The sequence below is a fragment of the Sarcophilus harrisii genome, chromosome 6 (assembly GCF_902635505.1).
Source record: "Sarcophilus harrisii chromosome 6, mSarHar1.11, whole genome shotgun sequence".
NCBI lineage: Eukaryota > Metazoa > Chordata > Mammalia > Dasyuromorphia > Dasyuridae > Sarcophilus > Sarcophilus harrisii.
In genome coordinates this window covers 64,067,991-64,087,718 of record NC_045431.1, presented here as the reverse complement: position 1 = coordinate 64,087,718, position 19,728 = coordinate 64,067,991, and the positions used below count along the sequence as shown (strand labels likewise).

Here is a 19,728-nt window from a genome sequence, read left to right as displayed (position 1 = left end):
TTCTCGTCCCCTCCCCTTCCTATCCTTCGTAGTGCTCGCCTCCAGTCCCGCCCAGAGCCTCTGGGAAAGGGTGGGTGAATTGCCGAGGCCGGGGAACCGACTGGGGCGGGGCTTGCCTGCCCTTCTTCCTCCTAAGTGCAGAGCCGTCCCACTGGCTCGCCCGCACGTCGGGCCCCAAACTCGGGCGCTGGGGACGCAGATGGGGAGCGCCTCCCCCTCCGAGAGTCTAAGGGTCTCCCGGGGGTGTCCTCTGCTGGCGCGGCGGGCAGAGCCCCGCGTGTCCCGGCGGCACAAGCCCGGGCCGCCGCTGCGCCGCGGAACCGCGCCTGGTTGGCCATTCCGCCTCCCTGGCGGGGCTGCGCCGGGCTTGCGGGACGCGCTAACTGCTCTATAAAGCGAGAGGCAGTCTTCCGGGCTGCGAGGCGGCCAGCACTGCTAGGGGAAAACTAAAGTGGTGAGAGGGGACGGGCTCTGAATGCCAAACAAACCGTGGCCCAGGGATGTGAGGAAGTAGTGCGGTCAGGAAACAGGGCGAGGAGCACCTCAGAGAATGGGGCTGCGCACTCTGTTCTCTCCTTTTAGCCCTCACATCAACCCGGTAAGGTGGGCGCTGTTACGAGCCCCTCCGGTCCTTAGAGCTGTTTACGGAGTTCCTGGTTAGGGTCACACAAGTTATCCGAGTTCAGATTGGAGCTCGGCAACTGTCTCCCAGCCCATCACCCTGTCCTGTACAGCACGTAGCTAAGCAAATGAAACGACAAGCAGGAACCAGAGGAATAAGAGACCCTGGCTACCCGTGCAAACGAAAGGAGCGACTGAAAAAACATTAATGCTTTCAGAGTGGAGATAAAGAAACATCTACAGTGGGCAGAATGTTGCATAGACAGATACTATCACTGTATCTTTTTTTTTCTTTTCTTCACTGTTTCTTTGTTACAAGGTTTGATTCAGGGTAGGAGAGAGGAAAGAAAAATTACTGTGATGTAAGAATGAAAAATAGTAATAAAACTTATTTTAAAAAAACTATAACTAACGTTGAATTTTGTGAGAATGGCTATTGTAAAAGATACGAAAAATAATTTTATTAGGAAGAGTTTCTAAAATATAAGGTCCAGGGTATCTGCCTTTGTATCTCCAGAGTCTGGCATAGGATCTAATAAATTTGTTGACTTGAAGAAGTGATTTCAGAGAGCATGGTTTTATAGAAAGTTTGAAACTCCAAATCATGCAGTCCTATCTCTATGACCTAGGAGTTCTTGAAATCAAATAATATAGCCTGATATTTTAAAGTACAAAGAAATGTTATCTATTTACAGTTTAGTCACATGTTTTATCAAGTATATCAGATTTCAAACCTTCAAACTTAAGTATTGGAAGGTGATTTTTTTTTTTTTTTTTTTTTTTTTTTTTTTTTTGCATTGACACCTTTATTTCCATTATAGCTCACCGGTGCAAGATTTTGGAAAAAAAAAAAAAAAGTTTGTTAAACTGTGAACCTTAGTACCAGATTAAAATTAAGCACCTGCACAGGCGAACCATTTATGTAGTTTGGCAAATTTGATTTTGTTTCTATGACAAAGAGATAAATAGCCTCCAAGCCTCAAAGTAAAAGATTTTGGACTCTACATTTGTCCAGATAATATCACAGTTAAAATGCCTACAAGTTTATTTAAGCAGATAGCATCGGTCTAGTCACACAGTCTAGTGGCTTTGATAGCCTGAGCTCAACAATAAAATTACCTTCTGAAAGCTGGAGATTCAAATTAACCTCAGTTATACTGAATGGCATTCTTCTATCCAGGTATTCACAGAAAACATGATTATCCCATGCCATTGATGCTACTGAGTGAAATACGAATGTTAACTGTTATATTTTTGCATTCCTGTTGTGCAAACTTGTTTTTTTCCCCCTCTCAAAAAAGATTTTAAACACAATCAATTCTTTCATTTGCAGATTCTTCATTTAATTCTGGGAATAGATTAAATGCTCAGAAATACATACTATTTCATTTAGTAATATCTTCACTAAGAACTAAGATTTTTTTAAAAAGTATCACAAACACCACAGAACCTAGATGTAGGGGGAAATAATTAGCCTTAGTTGTGTTAGCATGAAAAGTAGACATAAAATTTAAATATCATGGAGATTATATCAAAGCTAGGTAACCCAAATGGAGATAATGACTTCACTTAAAATAATGAAAACACTTTACAAAAGCTTATTAAAAACTTTCCTCCCAGTAGCCCTTTGGAATAGCAAAAGCATTATCTCCATTGTACAGAGATGAATAGAAACAGTACAATATATCGTGTACTCTGCTGGCCTTGAAACTCAAGAAAATCTATGTATAAATTCTACCTCAAATACTTAGTGGTCTTATAACCCTAGGCAAGTTAATTCCCTCAAACAACTCTACAGGGGTCCTCAAACTTTTTAAATAGGGGGCCAGTTCACTGTCTCTCAGACTGTTGGAGGGCCAGACTATAGTAAGAACAAAAACTTTGTTTTGTGGGCCTTTAAATAAAGAAACTTCATAGCCCTGGGTGAGGGGGTGTAATCGTTCTCAGCTGTCGCATCTGGCCTGAGGGCTGTACTTTGAGGAACCCTGCCTAGGACTTCTCTGTCATCAACGGGTTATCAGTGGAGGGATTCTCCATATTAGGAGTTCCCCACCCTGATGAAATTGAAGCTTCTTCTAAATAGTGAGGAGCAGATGATAGCTAATAATTTATATAGTGCTTGCTATGTGCCAAGTGGTTGTTTAACAGAACTTGTCCAAGATCACACAGCTAGCTTGTCTGAAGCTGATTTGGAACTCAGGTCTTCCTGACTACCCTAGAGCTTTTATCCTCTATACCACCTAGTGACCTAAGATAGGAAATATGTTCAAGAAAAGTATATAATTTGGATGTGGTCACACAGCTAGTAAATGAGGATTTAACTGAGGTCCCCAGCTCCAAGTTTTTCATATCCATTAGAAAATCTAGAATTGAGAGTCCTTAGAAAATATCTTATCCTCTGTTTTAGCAAATGAAGACACTAAGGTCCAGAGAGATCATAAAAGCCAGAATTCAAACCCACATCTTAACTCCAAAGTTCTTTTCACTATGGCATACTGCCTTCTAGTTTTGATTTAAATTGTCATTTTAGATCTGGTTTCTAATTTTTGGCATCAGTGTATTTTCAAGCATAACTTTCTAATCAAGTAGCCTCCAATTTATGGAAATTTTACATTACTCCATCAATTTCTCAAAATCTATAGTAAGAGAGAAGATGGAAACTCTAGTAAAAAAAATAAAATAAATGAGGGCAATAAGGGGTGACTTTTACTAGCAGCCTCAAGGCAATTAATAATTTGCTTGTTAAGCTTGAATACTCTGACACATGGCTTCTGTTTAAACCTGTTAGATAGTGAATAGGGGCTGTGTTGTGGCATGCTTCCTTCCAAATGAGGCCATAGGAAGGATATATACACTAACTTGCTGAGAAGTCAAAATTATAATTTGAGAGCTAGCCACTGACTCAGTAAATTGGTGGCTGGTTTGCTTACTTGAGCTTAAGACCTAGGGGCCCAAACTCATTGCAAAACTATAAAGTGACTCATGTGTCATCAATCCATTGGGTAGGCAGTTTTATATACAGATAAACCAGAAAATCTACTATGGTCCTAATTGTTTAACTTTGTGGTCAGCAATTCAAACAAAGTTGTAGTAGACCACTAACATATAATTTATATTTCCTGGGCTAAAGGAGAAGTAGAAAGGAAAAAAGATTTTAGCATATTGATTTTATTGATGTTAACAAATTTAATAGGCAAAAGTCACTATGATAAAAGAGAAAATATAATGGAAATTGAAGTAGGAATACTTGAGTTTGTGGAAGGACCCACTGACAAGTCATTTCAATTAATCAGTCAACAAACTTTGGGGTCCTCAAACTTTTTAAATAGGGGGCCAGTTCACTGTCCCGCAGACTGTGGGAGGGCCGGATTATAGTAAAAACAAAAACTTTGTTTTGTGGGTCTTTAAATAAAGAAACTTCATAGCCCTGGGTGAGGGGGATAAACGTCTTCAGCTGCCACATATGGCCCGCAGGCCGTAGTTTGAGTACCCCATTGCCTTTCGGAAAGGCAATTTAAGGAGCTTAAATAGCTACAGGAGTTAACATCATTATTACTTTATGCAGAACAGTAGAAAGTATAATACAAAAAAAGCTTTACATGAAAAACAATACAGCAGAACCTGATGAACAAAGAAGCCGTTTTAGGATCAAGTAGAATTATTTCATAGATTCATAGATTCAGCCTTGGGAGGGATCTTAGAGATCATCTACTTAAACACTCTCATTTTACATCCGAGGAATCTGGAATTCTAAAAGGGTAAGTAATTTTCTCTGGGTATTGGAAGGGAATATAGAGATCATCTGGTCCAAGGGTTCTTAACCCGAGGTTCCAGGTCCCCGAGGATTCTTCAAAACAATAACTGGTCCCGCTTAAATGCTGCAGATACGAAAGTCACAAGACAGTCCCTGCTCTCAAGGATTTTACAATCCAATAGGGGAAACGACGTAAACAAATATATACAAAGCAATGCCTGCATAGGATAGGAAATTGTTAAAAGAGGGAGGGCATTAGAATTAAGAGGGGTTGGGGAAGGCTTCCAGTAAAAAGTGGGAGCGTAGTTGGGAAAGAAAACCTGCAAATAAATAGTTGGGGGAGGAGAGAGTATTTCAGGATTGGGGAACAGAGAAAACGTCTGTAAATCAAAGAGCAGTCTTGTTGCCGGATAAATTCCAACGTTCTCGGGGAACACTGATTTTCACTCATCTTCAACCGAAGTTTAGCATTTCTTTCAATCGTTGAAAAACACCGTTCTGAGAAGGGGTCCATAAACTTAACCTGTAAGGCAGCCAGGTGGCGCCTGGAGTCAGATCTGAATTCAAATCCAAACCTAAAGGCTTCCTAGCTGTGTGACCTTGGACAAGCCCCTTCAATTCTGCCCGCCTCAGTGTCCTTCTCCATAAAATGTAGATAGCAACAATCAAGGTCGTTGAGAGGAACAAATGAGATATCTGCAAAGAGCTCAGCACAGAAGCCCAGTACACAAGGCTTTCCTTCCTTCGCCAATGTGCCAAAAGTTAAGAACCCCTCAGTTAGTCCACCCAAGGATGGGGTGGGTGTACAATCTAACCCAAACTTCCAGAGGCCGCATGGCGAAAGGGATAGTGTGAGGCTGGGCCAAAGGGAAGTTACTCTTTTCCTGTTTTTCACTGAGCCGGGACCGATAAACCGAAGCGGAAAGGGCGGTGGGGCGGGGCCGGGGGTGGAGCCTACCATAGCTAGCGTCACGAAGCCCCGCCTCCAGCTCTGTCCGAGATTGGGCGGGGCTTTACCGGGATCACGTGCAGGAGGTGGGGCGCCAGGACGACGCGCGGACCAAGATGGCACCGTCCCTGAGGCAACTATCGCAATTGTCCCGGCTCCTCTCCGGGACCCAGCTTCCACGCCACAGTGAGTTTCCCCGCGGCCGCGACGGCTTCCCCCGGACCCGCTCCTTTCCTGATCCGGAGGAAGGGGGGAGGCGCGGCTAGCGCGTGACTGGGACCCGGCCTTGTCCGTGACCTTCGGCCTGAGTCGGGTGAAGCCCACCACACCCCCCCGCCGCGCCCTTCTGCTACGGCTATCCCAAGTCCCACCCGCCCACTCTTCATACTTTTCCATTAACCTCAGTCTCTATTCTCCATTCCCTGGAAAAAGGGGCGATAGTTGTCATTAACACCGGTTCCCATGTGCATAGCGCTTGCAAAGTCCACGACTCTTCCTTTGCATACGGGAAAACTGAGGTTAAACGACGTGCCGGGGTCACCCCGCCACTTAAAGCCGTTGCATAAGTGAACCTGCCATCCTTTAGCCGTTCGAGCTAGCCCCGTATGTGATGCTGCGACTTCTAACGCCACGGGCGCCCCTTGGGCGCCTCAGACAGCCTCTGCCCCCGGCAGCGGGACCCTTGTGGTGTGCCGAGTGCTTCTCCTACGCCCGTGCTGAGGGCCCGCTGTTGTATGTAATGATATTCACGTTTTACAAATAAGGAAACAGACCCAGAGCAGGGGAGGGGCTGGAGTCAGCAAGGCCTGAGCTCAAGCTCCTCCGCTGTTACCCCGCGCGAGTCATTTACGCTTCCTTTGTTATTAGTCTTATTACATATCAATTAATAGTAGTTAGTAGTAGTAGTAGTACAGAAAACGGAGCTGTTAATGTTGGCCGGGAGGGGGCGCCTTGTGCACCGAGCACCGGGCCTGGGCTCAGGAAGGCCTAAATTCAGTCTCGGCCCTTTACTAGCTGTGGTTTTAAGCGAGTCATTTACCTTGTTTGTTTCACTTTATTGTCTATCAGAGGCTTAGTCAGCCAGCTCTGCAGAAAAGTGAGCTGCTGCTGTTATTGGTCGTGAGGGGCCCATCCGGCACTGGCCTGGGCTCAGAAAGGCTCCTCGGAGCTCTCATCCACCCTCAGACATTGCTGGGCAAGCCGCAGTCCCCGTTTCCTCAGCTTCCTCCTCTGTCAAACGGGCTGGAGAAGAAAATGACAAACCGCTCTGGACAACAGCAAACGGGGTCAGGCAGACCCAGACACAACCATAAAAATTATTTGTCAGGAATCAGGGATGAGAGTAGCTTTCATTCAGCCCTCCTAGACCTTCTTGCACTGTTGCATTGACATTACATCTCTGTGCCACAATGAACGCCTGCCTTAACTTTGCCTCATTAGATCCCTAATTTTACTACATACATCCTTTCTGCTACATGAGGCGTTTCCTAATCTCCATCAGTTACGAGTGTGCTTTCCCCTTTTTCCTCTGAATTTATTTTAGATAGTTTTACTGCATAAGTCCCTTCATCTCTTAGTGCACACAGACTACTGTCTAAGACTGATTTATTTACTGAACAGGTGCTGATTTGTCTCGGTAGAAGGAGTTTCTCTAAAATCATGGATCTATTTCTTCCACCAAAATATTTTTAATTTAAGGACAATTTATTTTTTCCCCTGATATGATAGAAGCTTCTTGAGGACAGAGATTTGGTTTTGTCTTTGTGTTTCCAGTGTTTATAATTGTGCTTAATATATCAGGCACTTAATAGATGCTTCAGAAGCAAATTGAGGAATAAGACACCTACACAGATTTTTTTTATTTTATTTTTCTTTTTTTGGCTGAGGCATTTGTGGTTAAGTGACCGACAGTGTTAAGTGTTAAGTGACAGGGTCACCCAGCCAATAAGTGTTAAGTGTCTGAGGCCAAATTTGAACTTGGGTTCTCCTGACTTCAGGGCTGGTGCTCTGTCTACTGCCTCACCCACACAGATTTTAAAATACACACTGTTATACATAAATGCTTTAGAAGATGTAAGACAAGTAGATACTTTCACAGGATTAGACAGTTCCTAAATGTAAAGCCAGACTACATGAACTACTGTGGTTTGACAAACCTAATGCTTTGTATCATTACTCATTGCCAATCTTCCACATCCATTCTGTTCTTAACATAGTCTAAAATGGACTCATGAAAGGAAATATGCCTTTTTGCCTTGAAAAAAGATTTCCTGGAAAGACTGTCAGCTAGTTATATTAGTTATAAATAAGTCATCAATAACATTTGAAAATGCATATTTGTTTTCCATTTCAGCTTTGGTTCGTTCAGCATTTTATGTTCGGAACAATATACATGACAAACCCAACTGGCTGAAAGTAATACTAACCTTGGGCACTACCGCAGGCCTGTGGGCCTTTGTAAGTATTCCCTTCTACAGAGAAGCAAGGTAGTTGATATGGGATGCGCAAGCATAGTACTGGAGCATAAAAGTTGTTGTCAGAAGGAAAGTTGCTGGTTGACAGACATGTGTAAATAACAGAATTTCAATAGAAATTCAGAAAATTTCAGGAAGGGACATCAGGGATCATCTGATTAAAACTGTATTTCAAAAAGAATTTCTTTTATGACTAGCTTACAAGTCGTCATGTAGCTTTTGCTTTACTTTCGGTAAAGGAGAATACTTTGCCCCAAAAAACAGCTTGTTCTGCTTTTCAATAGCTCTGTTAGAAAGTTTTCACATCAAGCCTATTTATAGCTTCTGCCCATTCCAACTAGTTCTGCCTCTTGTGGCTAAGCAGAGAGCAAGTCTTACCCTTCTTAAAAGTGACCTTCTTTCAGATGTTTAAAGATAATTGTCTTTCCTACTTCACCTCTAAGACTTCTCTACTTCTTAAACTGATCATATCATCCATATCCTAATTGACCTCTGGACCCAGTGTGGCTCATTAGTGTACTTTCTAAAATGTAGTGATCAGGACAGAGTAGGGCAAGACTCTTACCTCCTTCCTAGAAGCTGTGCCTCTTGTTGATTCCAAAGATTATAATTAACTTTCTTGACTGTCATGTTATATTACTGACCCATGTTGAATTTAAAATTCAATAATACCCACAGATATTTTTTCAAATAAACTATATAGCCATGCTACCCCCCTGTCTTGTAGCTTTGAACATGATGTTTTGAACTCAAATTTAAAATGACTGATTGAGTGTTATATATGTTCAGTGTAGAATAGTTTCCTTCCTAAAAAGGAAGATAAAGCCCGAGGAATGATTTTGTAATATAAAGTCTGTAGACAGTGAGGAAAATTCCCAAAGTGGAAATACAAAGACTCTTTTTATATTCTTGGCAATATCCAGAAAAGGAAAAACAATAGGTGTAGGAAAATTGGTCCTTTTCAGTATTTCTTGCATGTCAGAATTGTGTTAACCTTATTAGCTGGCATCTCTTCCAGATGTACTGTTTTCTCTTTATTCTGTCTTTTGTTAGCCTTACTGCCCCCTAGACATCCAGTGGCTGCAGAAAAAAAAGCAAAAGCAGTTAACAGGATATAGAAATGAAATTCCACGATTACAACTCTATAGTGGATCTTCTTTTAGATTATACCCTCTCACCATGGGTATCCTTCAAGGTTTTAGCCTAAAAAATTGATCCATTGTGTGAAAACCTTCCTATTTATAATTCAAGAGTTTAAATAATCCCTAATATGATTACAGATACCCCCATACTTTAATAGATTTGTCATTCCCTTCACAAATGTATATCATAATTAATGTGTGTTTTTTATCCTGTATTGTCCCTGCCTTCCAAAGGTCTTCCAAAGAGGATCCAATTCAAAGTCCTAGGAACTTCCTTCTAGACCTACAGAGTTCTGTCCTTCGTGCTCTTCTTCCTCCACTATTTCACAGAGTGATCTCATCAGCTCCCACAAATTGAATTACTATCTCTATACTGATGATTTTCAAATCTGTCTATTCTGCCCCAAACTCTCTGCTCAACTACTTCATCTCATTTCTATCTCTAGCTGCTTTTCAAACACCTTGAACAACTGTATGTCCAATAGGCATCTTCAGGTCAATATTTCAAAAACTGAACTCATTATCTTTCCTCTTAAATTTGTCCACACTTTGACACCTCCCATTCCACCTTCCCCTTAGGTGGAGACGACACCATCCTCCCAGTCCCTCAGACTCACTACCTAGGAGTTATCCTCTCAGCTTCCATATCCAGTGTGCTGATAAGGTCTTTTGATTACACCTTTTGCAGCAGCTTCAAATACACCCCTTTTCCCCTCTGACACTGCTCCCACTCTGGTGCAGGCCCTCATCACCTCACACTTGCATTATTATAATAGGCTGCTGGTAGGTCTGTCTGCCTCAAGTCTCTCCTCAACACACACACACACACACACACACATATCTCTGCACTCCTTACTCAATTAAAACCAGTGACTCCTTCCAGTGACTCCCTTTGGCCATCAGGATTCAGAGCCTTTCTGATCTGGCTCCCTCCCACTATCCTAGTCTTCTCACATCTTACTTACCAACATACTCTTCAGTCTACTGACACCTGGCTGTCCCTCATACCTGGAACACTCTTCTTCCAATATTGATCTCCTTGGCTTTTTTTAAGACAAAATTAAAATCCCTTTTACTGGAAGCCATCATTTTCTTAATTCCAGTGCCTTCCCTCTATTAATTATCCCATTTAATTTCTTCTTTGTAATTATCTCACTTTGTATATATTTGCTTGCATCTTGTTTCCTCCATGAGATGATAAGCTCCTTGAGGGCAGGGACTATCTTTTACCAACTTTTTTTGTATCTACACCACTTAGCATATTGTTTATCGCCTAGTAGGTGCTTAATAATTGTTTATCGCCTAGTAGGTGCTTAATAATTGTTTATTGATTGATTATGGATCTTAAAACTGGATTGTTGTAATCAACATTTTTGTGATAAATACATGACTAGAAATTACAGTTGCAGTTGAAAGGATCTCAAAATAAGACAGGCAAATAAGAACTTCTCTAGTGACAGAAAAAAAAATTTAATTGAAGCTTTTTATTTTCAAAACATATGCAAGGATAATTTTCCACCATTGACCCTTGCAAAACTCTGTGTTCCAATTTCCCCTCTTTCCCACACTCCATCTCCCAGATGACATAGAAATTAAAAAGAAAGCTCAGCCTAGTACATATTGGGGCTTCTTTCTTCCTTCCCTTTTCCTTCTCCAAACTCTTACTTTTTTTTATCTTGTCTTGAGTTTTCTCAGAGGGGTAGTTGAGAAAGAGAACAGACAGGGCATCTAGGTGGTACAATATGTAGAGCACTAGCTCTGAAGTCAGGAAGATCTGAGTTCAAATCCAGTCTGAGACACTTAACTCTCCCACTCTGTGTGACCTTGGGTAAGTCACTTAACCCCAGTTGCCTCAGGGGGAAAAAAAGAGAAAATGAGCAGAGGGAGTTGAAGGTTACTTCTTTCTTCCTTAAAGAATGATAAAATTATGAATTTGTGCTTTTTAATATTTGTTTATAATAGAACTTTATTTTACTTGAGCAATAGAAGGAATCATTCAATTTGCTTCACCTCAGTTTTAGTTAAAAGTATTTGGTTTACAAAAATGGCACAGAGACAAAAACTGGAGGGAGGAAGAGAATAATTGGAACACCACAGGGAAACAAAAGTGTCAAGTCAAAGCAAATGGGTGATCACATAATTCTGACAGCGGTAGGAACATGTATTTTATAATGGGGCATGAGTTGTCTTTCATGACAAGAACTCAGAAGTTTAGAAATATCAACTCCCTATTCTCTGTTCTAACCAGTTACAGCTATAGCATTTGTTAATTGATCAAAATACATCTTGCAATGTTATTTCTTTCCATGCATTTCAACTCATGGGATAAATGAACTGACTTTATAATACAAAGTAAAATTTCTTTTTATGGAGTAGCTAGATGTTGCAGTGGCTATAGCACCATTTAACTCTTCCTAGCTGTGTGACCCTGGGCAAGTCACTTTACCTCACGACCATCATCACCACTACTATCACCACCCTCCAAAAAAGAAAGAATTTCCTTTTATTTATCCTGAATTGAATCTTTCAGCTTCAAAGGATACCTTTTAAAATTCTCTTGTACCAAAATTTTATAAATAAGTGCTTTGTTCATCCTGGCCATATCATGCAACATTCAAAAATAAATCCTAATTATTTTAGTCTAACATGAATATAATTCTTGATAGATTTTTCCTTTGAAATTTCTCTGGGAAACACCTCTCAGCAAAGAGGTGATAGATCACAGGTATGGAATGAATAAAGCTTACATCTTCAGATACAGCCAATATTTTGGTTTGTTTTCGCTTGATTGTATTTATTGGTTTCAAGAATAAGGGGCATAAGGGAACCATTAAGAAGCAAAAAAGAAAAAAAGATGATGTATAAACTGTTTTTCTATTTTTAACTATTACTGTCTTCTAGCTTCTTCAACAACATAAAGAAGATATGTTAGAATATGAAAGAAGAAAAGGACTAGAATAAATTATTTGAATTTACTTCTTTTCTGCTTGTAAGTACATAGGAGTTTATAAATTAAAGAAATTTTTGCCAATTTCGCTATAAAACTATAGTCACAGTTTCTCTTCTTGTTGCTTCATTAACATTTAGATCATGTTGTTTTCTTTATAAAGTCCTACTTTAATACTTCCTCAAGGTGCGAGAGTGAACTGTGTTCTTTGCTGATAAAGCACCCATTTTACAGGTCTTCTATGTATACCATTGCAGGAACGATCTAGCTAAGTTTGAACATATTCCTCGCTAGGCTGGCTGGAGGGTGATGAATATTTTAGTCTCAAAAATTATCTGCCAATTTTCATAAGGATTATATTCTTCAAATCTTTGAAGTATTGATTTATGTCCAAACTTTTTAAATTGTAGTGTTCTCTTCTTTTGGGGGTATTTACAAAATCTTTTATTCTTATCATTGCTACTGCACAAGATCGTACAATTATTAAATATCAGAAACAGTTTTAGATTCTAGGTCCTCTAACTTCAAATCCAGTGAGTGGTTATATTTCCCTTACACCATGCTCTCTCATGCACTCCCACACAAGTACCTCTACATATACAAAAAGCCATCCATTACATAAACATCTATTCATCACTCATTAGGTGGAAAGTATTATAATGGGCCCTGGGAGCCCATTTTACCAAGGTAAAAAAAAGAAACAATCACTATTCTCTAGAGAGGGACAGTTTTTGTTTTCATCTTTGTATCTCCAGAGCCGTAAGCATCCTTATATATAATTTACTCTGCAGGCTAGATCTGTGATTTCATTAGTATAGGAATGAGGAGAAGGAAGCTCCCTTTACCAGTATACAAGTGCAGTCTCAACTTACAGGCTCCAAGACATGCTTCCAGCACTAAGATTTGAAATGTCTTGCACAGAATATGTCCGAAGCAGGATTAAGCCCCGTGGTTTTCTGACTTAGAATCTCAATCCACTGGGCTGTGCAATCTCAATAATCTTTTCTTAAATTTGTATCATTTAGTATATGATTACTGCCCTATTGTACCTATATGGGAAAATATAATTTAAATTACTAATGAGCCAAAACCATAGTTGACTGATTAAAGATAATCAATACTGAAGCAGAAAACATTAAAGCAACTTACATGATGATTTTGTGAATTTCTGTATCTTTAAAGTTTAAGTTTTGTTCTCCAAATCAGGTTCTTTTTTTCTTACCACTCAGTTTCCTTTTCTTTCTACCATCTACTTATTCAATACTTATTTATAAACATTAAGGACTAGAAATGATGAGTTATTATTTACTTAGCAACAAGTATATACTAATTATTCTCTCCATGCCCAGAATTATAGTATGGGAGGGGGTAGGGTTTGAAACACCAATTGAAAGGAAATTAAAATATAGTACCTGATCTCAAATAATTTCTAATTCTAGTTATAAGAGAAGAAACCATTCAACTCAGTATATACCTACTCTGTAGCAAACCATGAGGGCACAATAAAGTTACCAGAAAATATAAGTTAAAATAGTATACAACCAATTATACACCATATTGTTGATTAGAGAGTACAAAGAAAGAGTGGGTTCAAATGAGTTGAGGAGTCTTTCTTTGAGAAGGCAAGTCTTATGCCATGATGGAGAAAGTGATAAATTACTTTTTATTATGCATATTTAATATAGATGTGATTATATCTGTTTCTGCACATAATGAGTTTAGTCATATACCCTCATAGACATAGAAAACATAGGTAAGGTGATACATATATCAAAAATAGGAAGTAGAATCAGACTCTGAATTTCAGTATCCTACATCAGTTTACAAACTCAAATAAAAATATCGTCCTCTAATTCATATGTAAGGGTATATGCATATGTACATACAATATGCAACTTGCATATTGACTTAGTTTTTTTATATAATATCTGTTTTTATTGGTTTGTTTTGTTGAATATTTCCCTGTTGCCCTAGTTTGGGTAACCGTTTGAAGAGTTGTGGCCCACATATGGTGTGTTTGATTCTCTTGACCTACACTACCATTGTTATTTTAGCATGATAAAGGTTTGACTAATTAAAGAATACTGTTCCACTGAGTGTGGATCACACCATAACATTTTCACTTCTTTTGTTGTTTGCTTGAATTTTATTTTTTCTCATTTTTTTTCCTTTTTGATCTGATTTTTCTTGTGCAGCAAGATAATTATGTAAATACTTATGCCTATATTGGATTTACATCTATTTTTAACATATACTGGGTTACTTGCCATCTAGTGAGGGGGTGGAGGAAAAGGGGAGGGGATTTGGAATACAAGGTTTTGCAAGGGTCAATGATGAGAAATTATTCTTGTATATGTTTTGAAAATAAAAAGCTTCAATAAGAAATTAATTAATGGGGGGAGGAGAGAATATTGTTCCAGACTAATACTCTTTCTTTTTTTCTTCCATGATTTTAGGTGCATTATAAGAAGTAATGACAACCAGTTTGTCCATTGAATGATATATCTGAAAAACAACTTGCGTTAGGATATCTCTACAGTATCACAGAATGTACAAATAAAAACTTATCTGAAAAAAGGATGTCTGCCCACTTTTCAAGTTATATTCATCCCATCAACTTATACAAATTATTATAATTTATCGTGTCCTTTCATTTATTGGGACCTGAAGTAATTTTAGTATGCCCCATTTCTTTTCCTAAAGAGACCTAAAGCCAGTACCCAAAAGAACTTTATATCTAGTAGCTTTATTTCTAAACTCTACAGAAAAACTACTGTTAAGAATAGCAATCAGTGTTACCACTTTAAACTAAAAAACAAAATTTTTAACTTTGATCATTATTCTTTGTCTTCCGGGGGGGGATGTCACAAGGTAATGCCAACTGAAGATCTTTAATAGTGGTCATTTTTTTAACTGATGATAATTGTTTTTCTTGTTAGTCCTATTTAGTGTAGATATGGAAGTTAAACATTTCTAAGGACCTGGTCATTTAACAAATGTTTATTAAAAAAAAAAAAAAAAAAAAAAAAAGCAAATCTAATTATAAAGCAGTGAAATCTCTAGCTTTCTTTAGGGTGTAACCTAAAACGTACATTATTTTTCCTCCTAAATTGTGGTGTAGATGAAATCCCATTTCAATTAGAAAGCTTCTGAAAGGACAGCTAGGTGGCAAAGTGGATAGAGCACCAGCCCTAAAGTCAGGAAGACCTAAGTTCAAATGTGGCCTCAGACACTTAAATACTTCCTAACTGTGTGACCCTGGGCAAGTCACTTAACCCTAATTGCTTCAGCAACAACAAAAAAAAAAAAAAGTTTATGAAATATTCAATGATGTCAATTAAGTTTGAACACAGTAGAAATAAAGTGATTTGAATAAAAATGGGAAGTACTTTTTCTTTCTGGAGTTAAAATTTGATATTTTAACATCTTTATTTCTTTTCATCAAAATAACAGGATGTCCTGAAAGTTTTATTGCAACCTGAAGCTGTTAAAGCTTAAGCCTTTTATTTGTGGTAGGAAGATCTTGATTAGAATCTTCTGTTATTTTCTATTTCGTTATACTTAATATATTGATAGACAAAATTTTATACAGTCTGACCTTTGAGGAGACAATGATTATCTAACCATAGAAAGAGCACTACTTCCAGAGCCAGAAAAGGAAAACCTGAATTAAAAGCCTGCCTCTTAAATTTGTTCCCTTTGTGCTCATGTACAAGTCATTCAACCGTGCTAGCCCTCAGTATTCAAATCTGCAAAATAGGTGGGAGGTTCATGATACTGTGAAGGGAAACTCATTTCCAGAAAGACAAGTAATTTCTGGCTTGTTAACAGATCCTTGCTCTTTATTTCTTTAGAAAACCACTTTTTCATTTAAGTACCATTTGTGCTATCGAAAAACAGTCCTTTAACTCATTTCCAAAATATATAGGGAATTGACTCTTAATTTATAAGAAATCAAGCCATTCTCCAATTGATAAATGGTCAAAGGATATGAACAATTCTCAAAGAAATTGAAACTATTTCTAGCCATATGAAAAGATGCTCCAAGTCATTATTAATCAGAGAAATGCAAATTAAGACAACTCTGAGATACCACTACACACCTGTCAGACTGGCTAGAATGACAGGGAAAGATAATGCGGAATCTTGGGGGGGATGTGGGAAAACAGGAACACTAATACATTGTTGGTGGAATTGTGAATACATCCAGTCATTCTGGAGAGTGATTTGGAATTATGCTCAAAAGGCTATCAAACTGTGCATACCCTGTGATCCAGTAGTGTTTGTACTGGGCTTATATCCCAAAGAGATACTAAAGAATGGAAAGGGACCTGTATGTGCACAAATGTTGGATGCCCATCAATTGGAGAATGGCTAAATAAATTGTGGTATACGAATATTATGGAATATTATTGTTCTGTAAGAAATGACCAACAGGATGATTTCAGAAAGGCCTGGAGAGACTTACACGAACTGATGCTGAGTGAAATGAACAGGATCAAAAGATCGTTATATACTTCAACAACAATACTATATGATGACCAATTCTGATGGACCTGGCCATCCTCAGCAATGAGATGAACCAAATCAGTTCCAATGGAGCAGTAATGAACTGAACCAGCTACGTTCAGCGAAAGAACTCTGGGAGATGACTAAAAACCATTACATCGAATTCCCAATCCCTATATTTTTGCCTGCCTGCATTTTGGATTTCCTTCATAGGCTAATTGTACAATATTTCAGAGTCCGATTCTTTTTGTACAGCAAAATAACGGTTTGGTCATGTATACTTATTTTGTATTTAATTTATACTTTAATATATTTAACATCTACTGGTCATCCTTCCATCTAGGGGAGGGGGTGGGGGGGAAGGAGGGGCAAAATTGGAGCAAAAGGTTTGACAATTGTCAGTGCTGCAAAATTACCCATGATATAACTTGTAAAAAAGCTATTATTAAAAAAGAAAGAAAGAAAGAAAAACAGTCCTTTAAATCAATTTGCAAGGCCAGTATACTGTCATTGTAGCCGCCAATATGGTCACGATCAGGCAAAGGTTAACTCGCCATTTATATTGGGTAGGGAATGTCACCACGTCATCTCTGCCTGTATTCCTAGCCAGTCAAGAAAGCATGTCAGGGATGTGCTCAAGGTCAGTGTTAGGTGCAACACGATAATGATTGTTGCTCAAGCCTGCTGCTGTTTCAAAAGCATGCGTGGTAATGAACTTTATTTTGAAAATTATCTAATAGTGAAAGAAAAAAATGAACAGAAATGGCATCTCCCAGAGTGAACTACTAATTCAAATTTATATTGTTTTGCGAAATATTTACTGTAGATATAGTTTTTAATCGGTTTACCACCATACTGTAAACAAACTTCCAACTTAGGTTTGCAAAGCCTCTTCACCAGGGTAGAATTATCCTGGAGCACTACACCAAGGGTACTGTTTTCTCCCTTACTAAAATTTAACTATTTTTGTCTCTAGATCCTTGTAAGTTTTTAAATACTTATGGTAAAAACAAATTTGTTTCCCATTTGAAATTGAGAACTGATGCCATTTGCATATTGTACATTTTTGTACCACAATGATCTCCCAATGAACTACTCTTTCCATCATGGCTGTATTCCAAATGCCATTAGTCAAGCAACAATCATTTATCAAACTGTGTGCCAGACACTGTGCTAGGTGATCCTTGTTAACAGATCCTTGCTCTTTATTTCTTTAGAAAACCACTTTTTCATTTAAGTACCATTTGTGCTATCGAAAAACAGTCCTTTATTTACTAATAATTTAACTAATAATTTAATTAAGTCTTTGGTAATAAAAAAGACAAACTTTTGAGAAGCTACTGTGTCACATAGAGTTTTTGTTTCCTTGCAGCTTTTGTAATTATAATTTTTTTTTTTTAAACTACAGGCAAGGATAAAATACTATCGTGCCAGTAAACATGAAAGTGGAAGCAAGTAAATACCTTAGTGAGAAAAATTAGTTTTACTAATGGGAATAACACCTACTTCACAGAGTTGTTATAGAGATAACATTAGATAATTATAAAATACCTGGTACATAATAAGTACCATAAAAATGTTAGCTATTATTATTGGTGATTTAGAGTATTCTTTCATAAAAGTTGTTAATAGTTTGCAATCTTTTGAGTGAGTACTTCTGAGAATTTATCTCCTTGGGAATGACTCTTCCATCTTAAGTATACAAATGAAAGAATCTACAAGTGTTGTACATTTTGGATACAAAAGCGATACCTGAGAATTCTGAGAGAAAAAAATTTCCCCCATTCAACCACTTCCTTCTTAAATCCATATGTATTAATTTTATTTATCTGGAAGCTTATTTCCCCCTTCCATTTTTCACTATTACCATGACATAGCATATTGTCTGACAAGCCTAAAAGATCACCTAGGAAACCTTTATAGATAAGCCATGGATCCCTCAACTGGGCCTCATCAAGTGGGATCTGCATTGGAATAAAGTGCAATTTCATGCCTATTTAGCCTCTGACCTACTCTCCCTACCTCAGGCTGAGGTGAAGGGCACTAAATGCCTGAACAGATTCCAAGAAGCAGAAATTGAGAGGCAAAGTATCTTGGGAATAGAAGAGAAACCTAGTGAAAAGACCCAGAGACTGTCCTCCAGATCCAAAGGAAATTGTACAAGTCAATCAACCATATGATCTGCTACCTTTAACTAAAATGTTTCCCTGACAACCTGGCCAAGTTTCAAAGATGGAATTTATTTCATTATGGCAAGAATAATTAAACTTCAGCGGCAAGAAAGATAGATTTTGCTAACCTGCCTTGGCAGCTAATCCTCCAAACCCCCAAGGCCCCATTGGAATGGATGTTTGGCAGTTTCCAGGAGACTGCACATATTGCCAATCAGGCTCCATCAGGGATCAGGACCTGGGTTCAAATCTTAACATTAATCCTTGCTCTCTGTTTGACCTAGGACAAATGACCTCAAGAGAAGCCTTCTTTGGCCTCAGTTTCCCTTTCTATATAAGGAAAAGGTTGTACCAGAGGACATCTGAGATTCTTTCCAGCTCTAGCTCTCTAATTCCTAGTCTAGTATTTGAAGAACTTCAGATTTTTCTTGGTAAGTGTGGTTAAAGACTGCACTTTTACTCCTTGATCAACTATCTAGCTGTCCAGGTTGAAATTTTAGTCTCTGCTGAATTTGCTGAATTTTTTTATTTTCTAGAAAGCTAATTCTGATTAGAGTTTTACATTATGGTTGTGTATAATAATTAGATTCAGAAATTGAAGACTATTCATTTATTCTATATACTAAACTTAATATTAAATATATCTGTGCATGATAATATATTAGGTGTTATATCAGGAAGTCGGCTTCAAGGAAGTAGGCTTCAAGTAGTTTAGAATCTAGTGATTTAGAAAGTCATATAGAGGGACAGCTGGGTGGTAAATTATCTATTGACAGCACTGACACCAGAATTAGGAGAAACTGAGTTCAAATCTGGTATCAGACACTTTCTAGGTATGTGACTCCCAATTGCCTCCCCTTCCTTCCCCCAAAAGAAAGAAAGGCATGAAGAGGTAAGAATGAATAGCCATATTTATTATCTCTAAACTATACTAATGTCATTGAAAGCATAAATTACTGTGATTACTGTATTCAAACTAGGCTGAAATCTTTAAAGGTATAAATGAGGATACTTAAACAAACTATGCTGAAATCATGGAAGGGTTAAATTGCTCTATTATTTATGTGCTATTGTTATTTACTATATTCAGCTAAGCCAAAATTACTGAAGGGATAAATCACTATATTTACTGCATCATAACTATGTTGAAATCATTGAAGG

General features: G+C 38.3%; 1 protein-coding gene across 1 annotated transcript; it reads left to right on the top strand.

Moving 5' to 3' along the window:
• Window positions 1-5,379: 5,379 nt before the first annotated feature.
• On the top strand, window positions 5,380-14,917 carry NDUFC1 (NADH:ubiquinone oxidoreductase subunit C1). Its single transcript, XM_003773188.4, has 4 exons — window positions 5,380-5,510; window positions 7,678-7,781; window positions 11,842-11,929; window positions 14,344-14,917. The coding sequence occupies exons 1-3, from the start codon at window positions 5,441-5,443 to the stop codon at window positions 11,899-11,901; spliced, it is 234 nt and encodes a 77-aa protein (XP_003773236.1). The 5' UTR covers window positions 5,380-5,440; the 3' UTR covers window positions 11,902-11,929; window positions 14,344-14,917.
• Window positions 14,918-19,728: the final 4,811 nt, after the last annotated feature.

Bases quoted from the DNA above. Each gene is read 5' to 3' on its own strand.
- NDUFC1 (XM_003773188.4), top strand. From the start codon at position 5,441: ATGGCACCGTCCCTGAGGCAACTATCGCAATTGTCCCGGCTCCTCTCC. The intron at 5,511-7,677 runs GTGAGTTTCCCC...TTTCCATTTCAG, and splicing joins GACCCAGCTTCCACGCCACA to CTTTGGTTCGTTCAGCATTT. The intron at 7,782-11,841 runs GTAAGTATTCCC...ACTGTCTTCTAG, and splicing joins CCGCAGGCCTGTGGGCCTTT to CTTCTTCAACAACATAAAGA.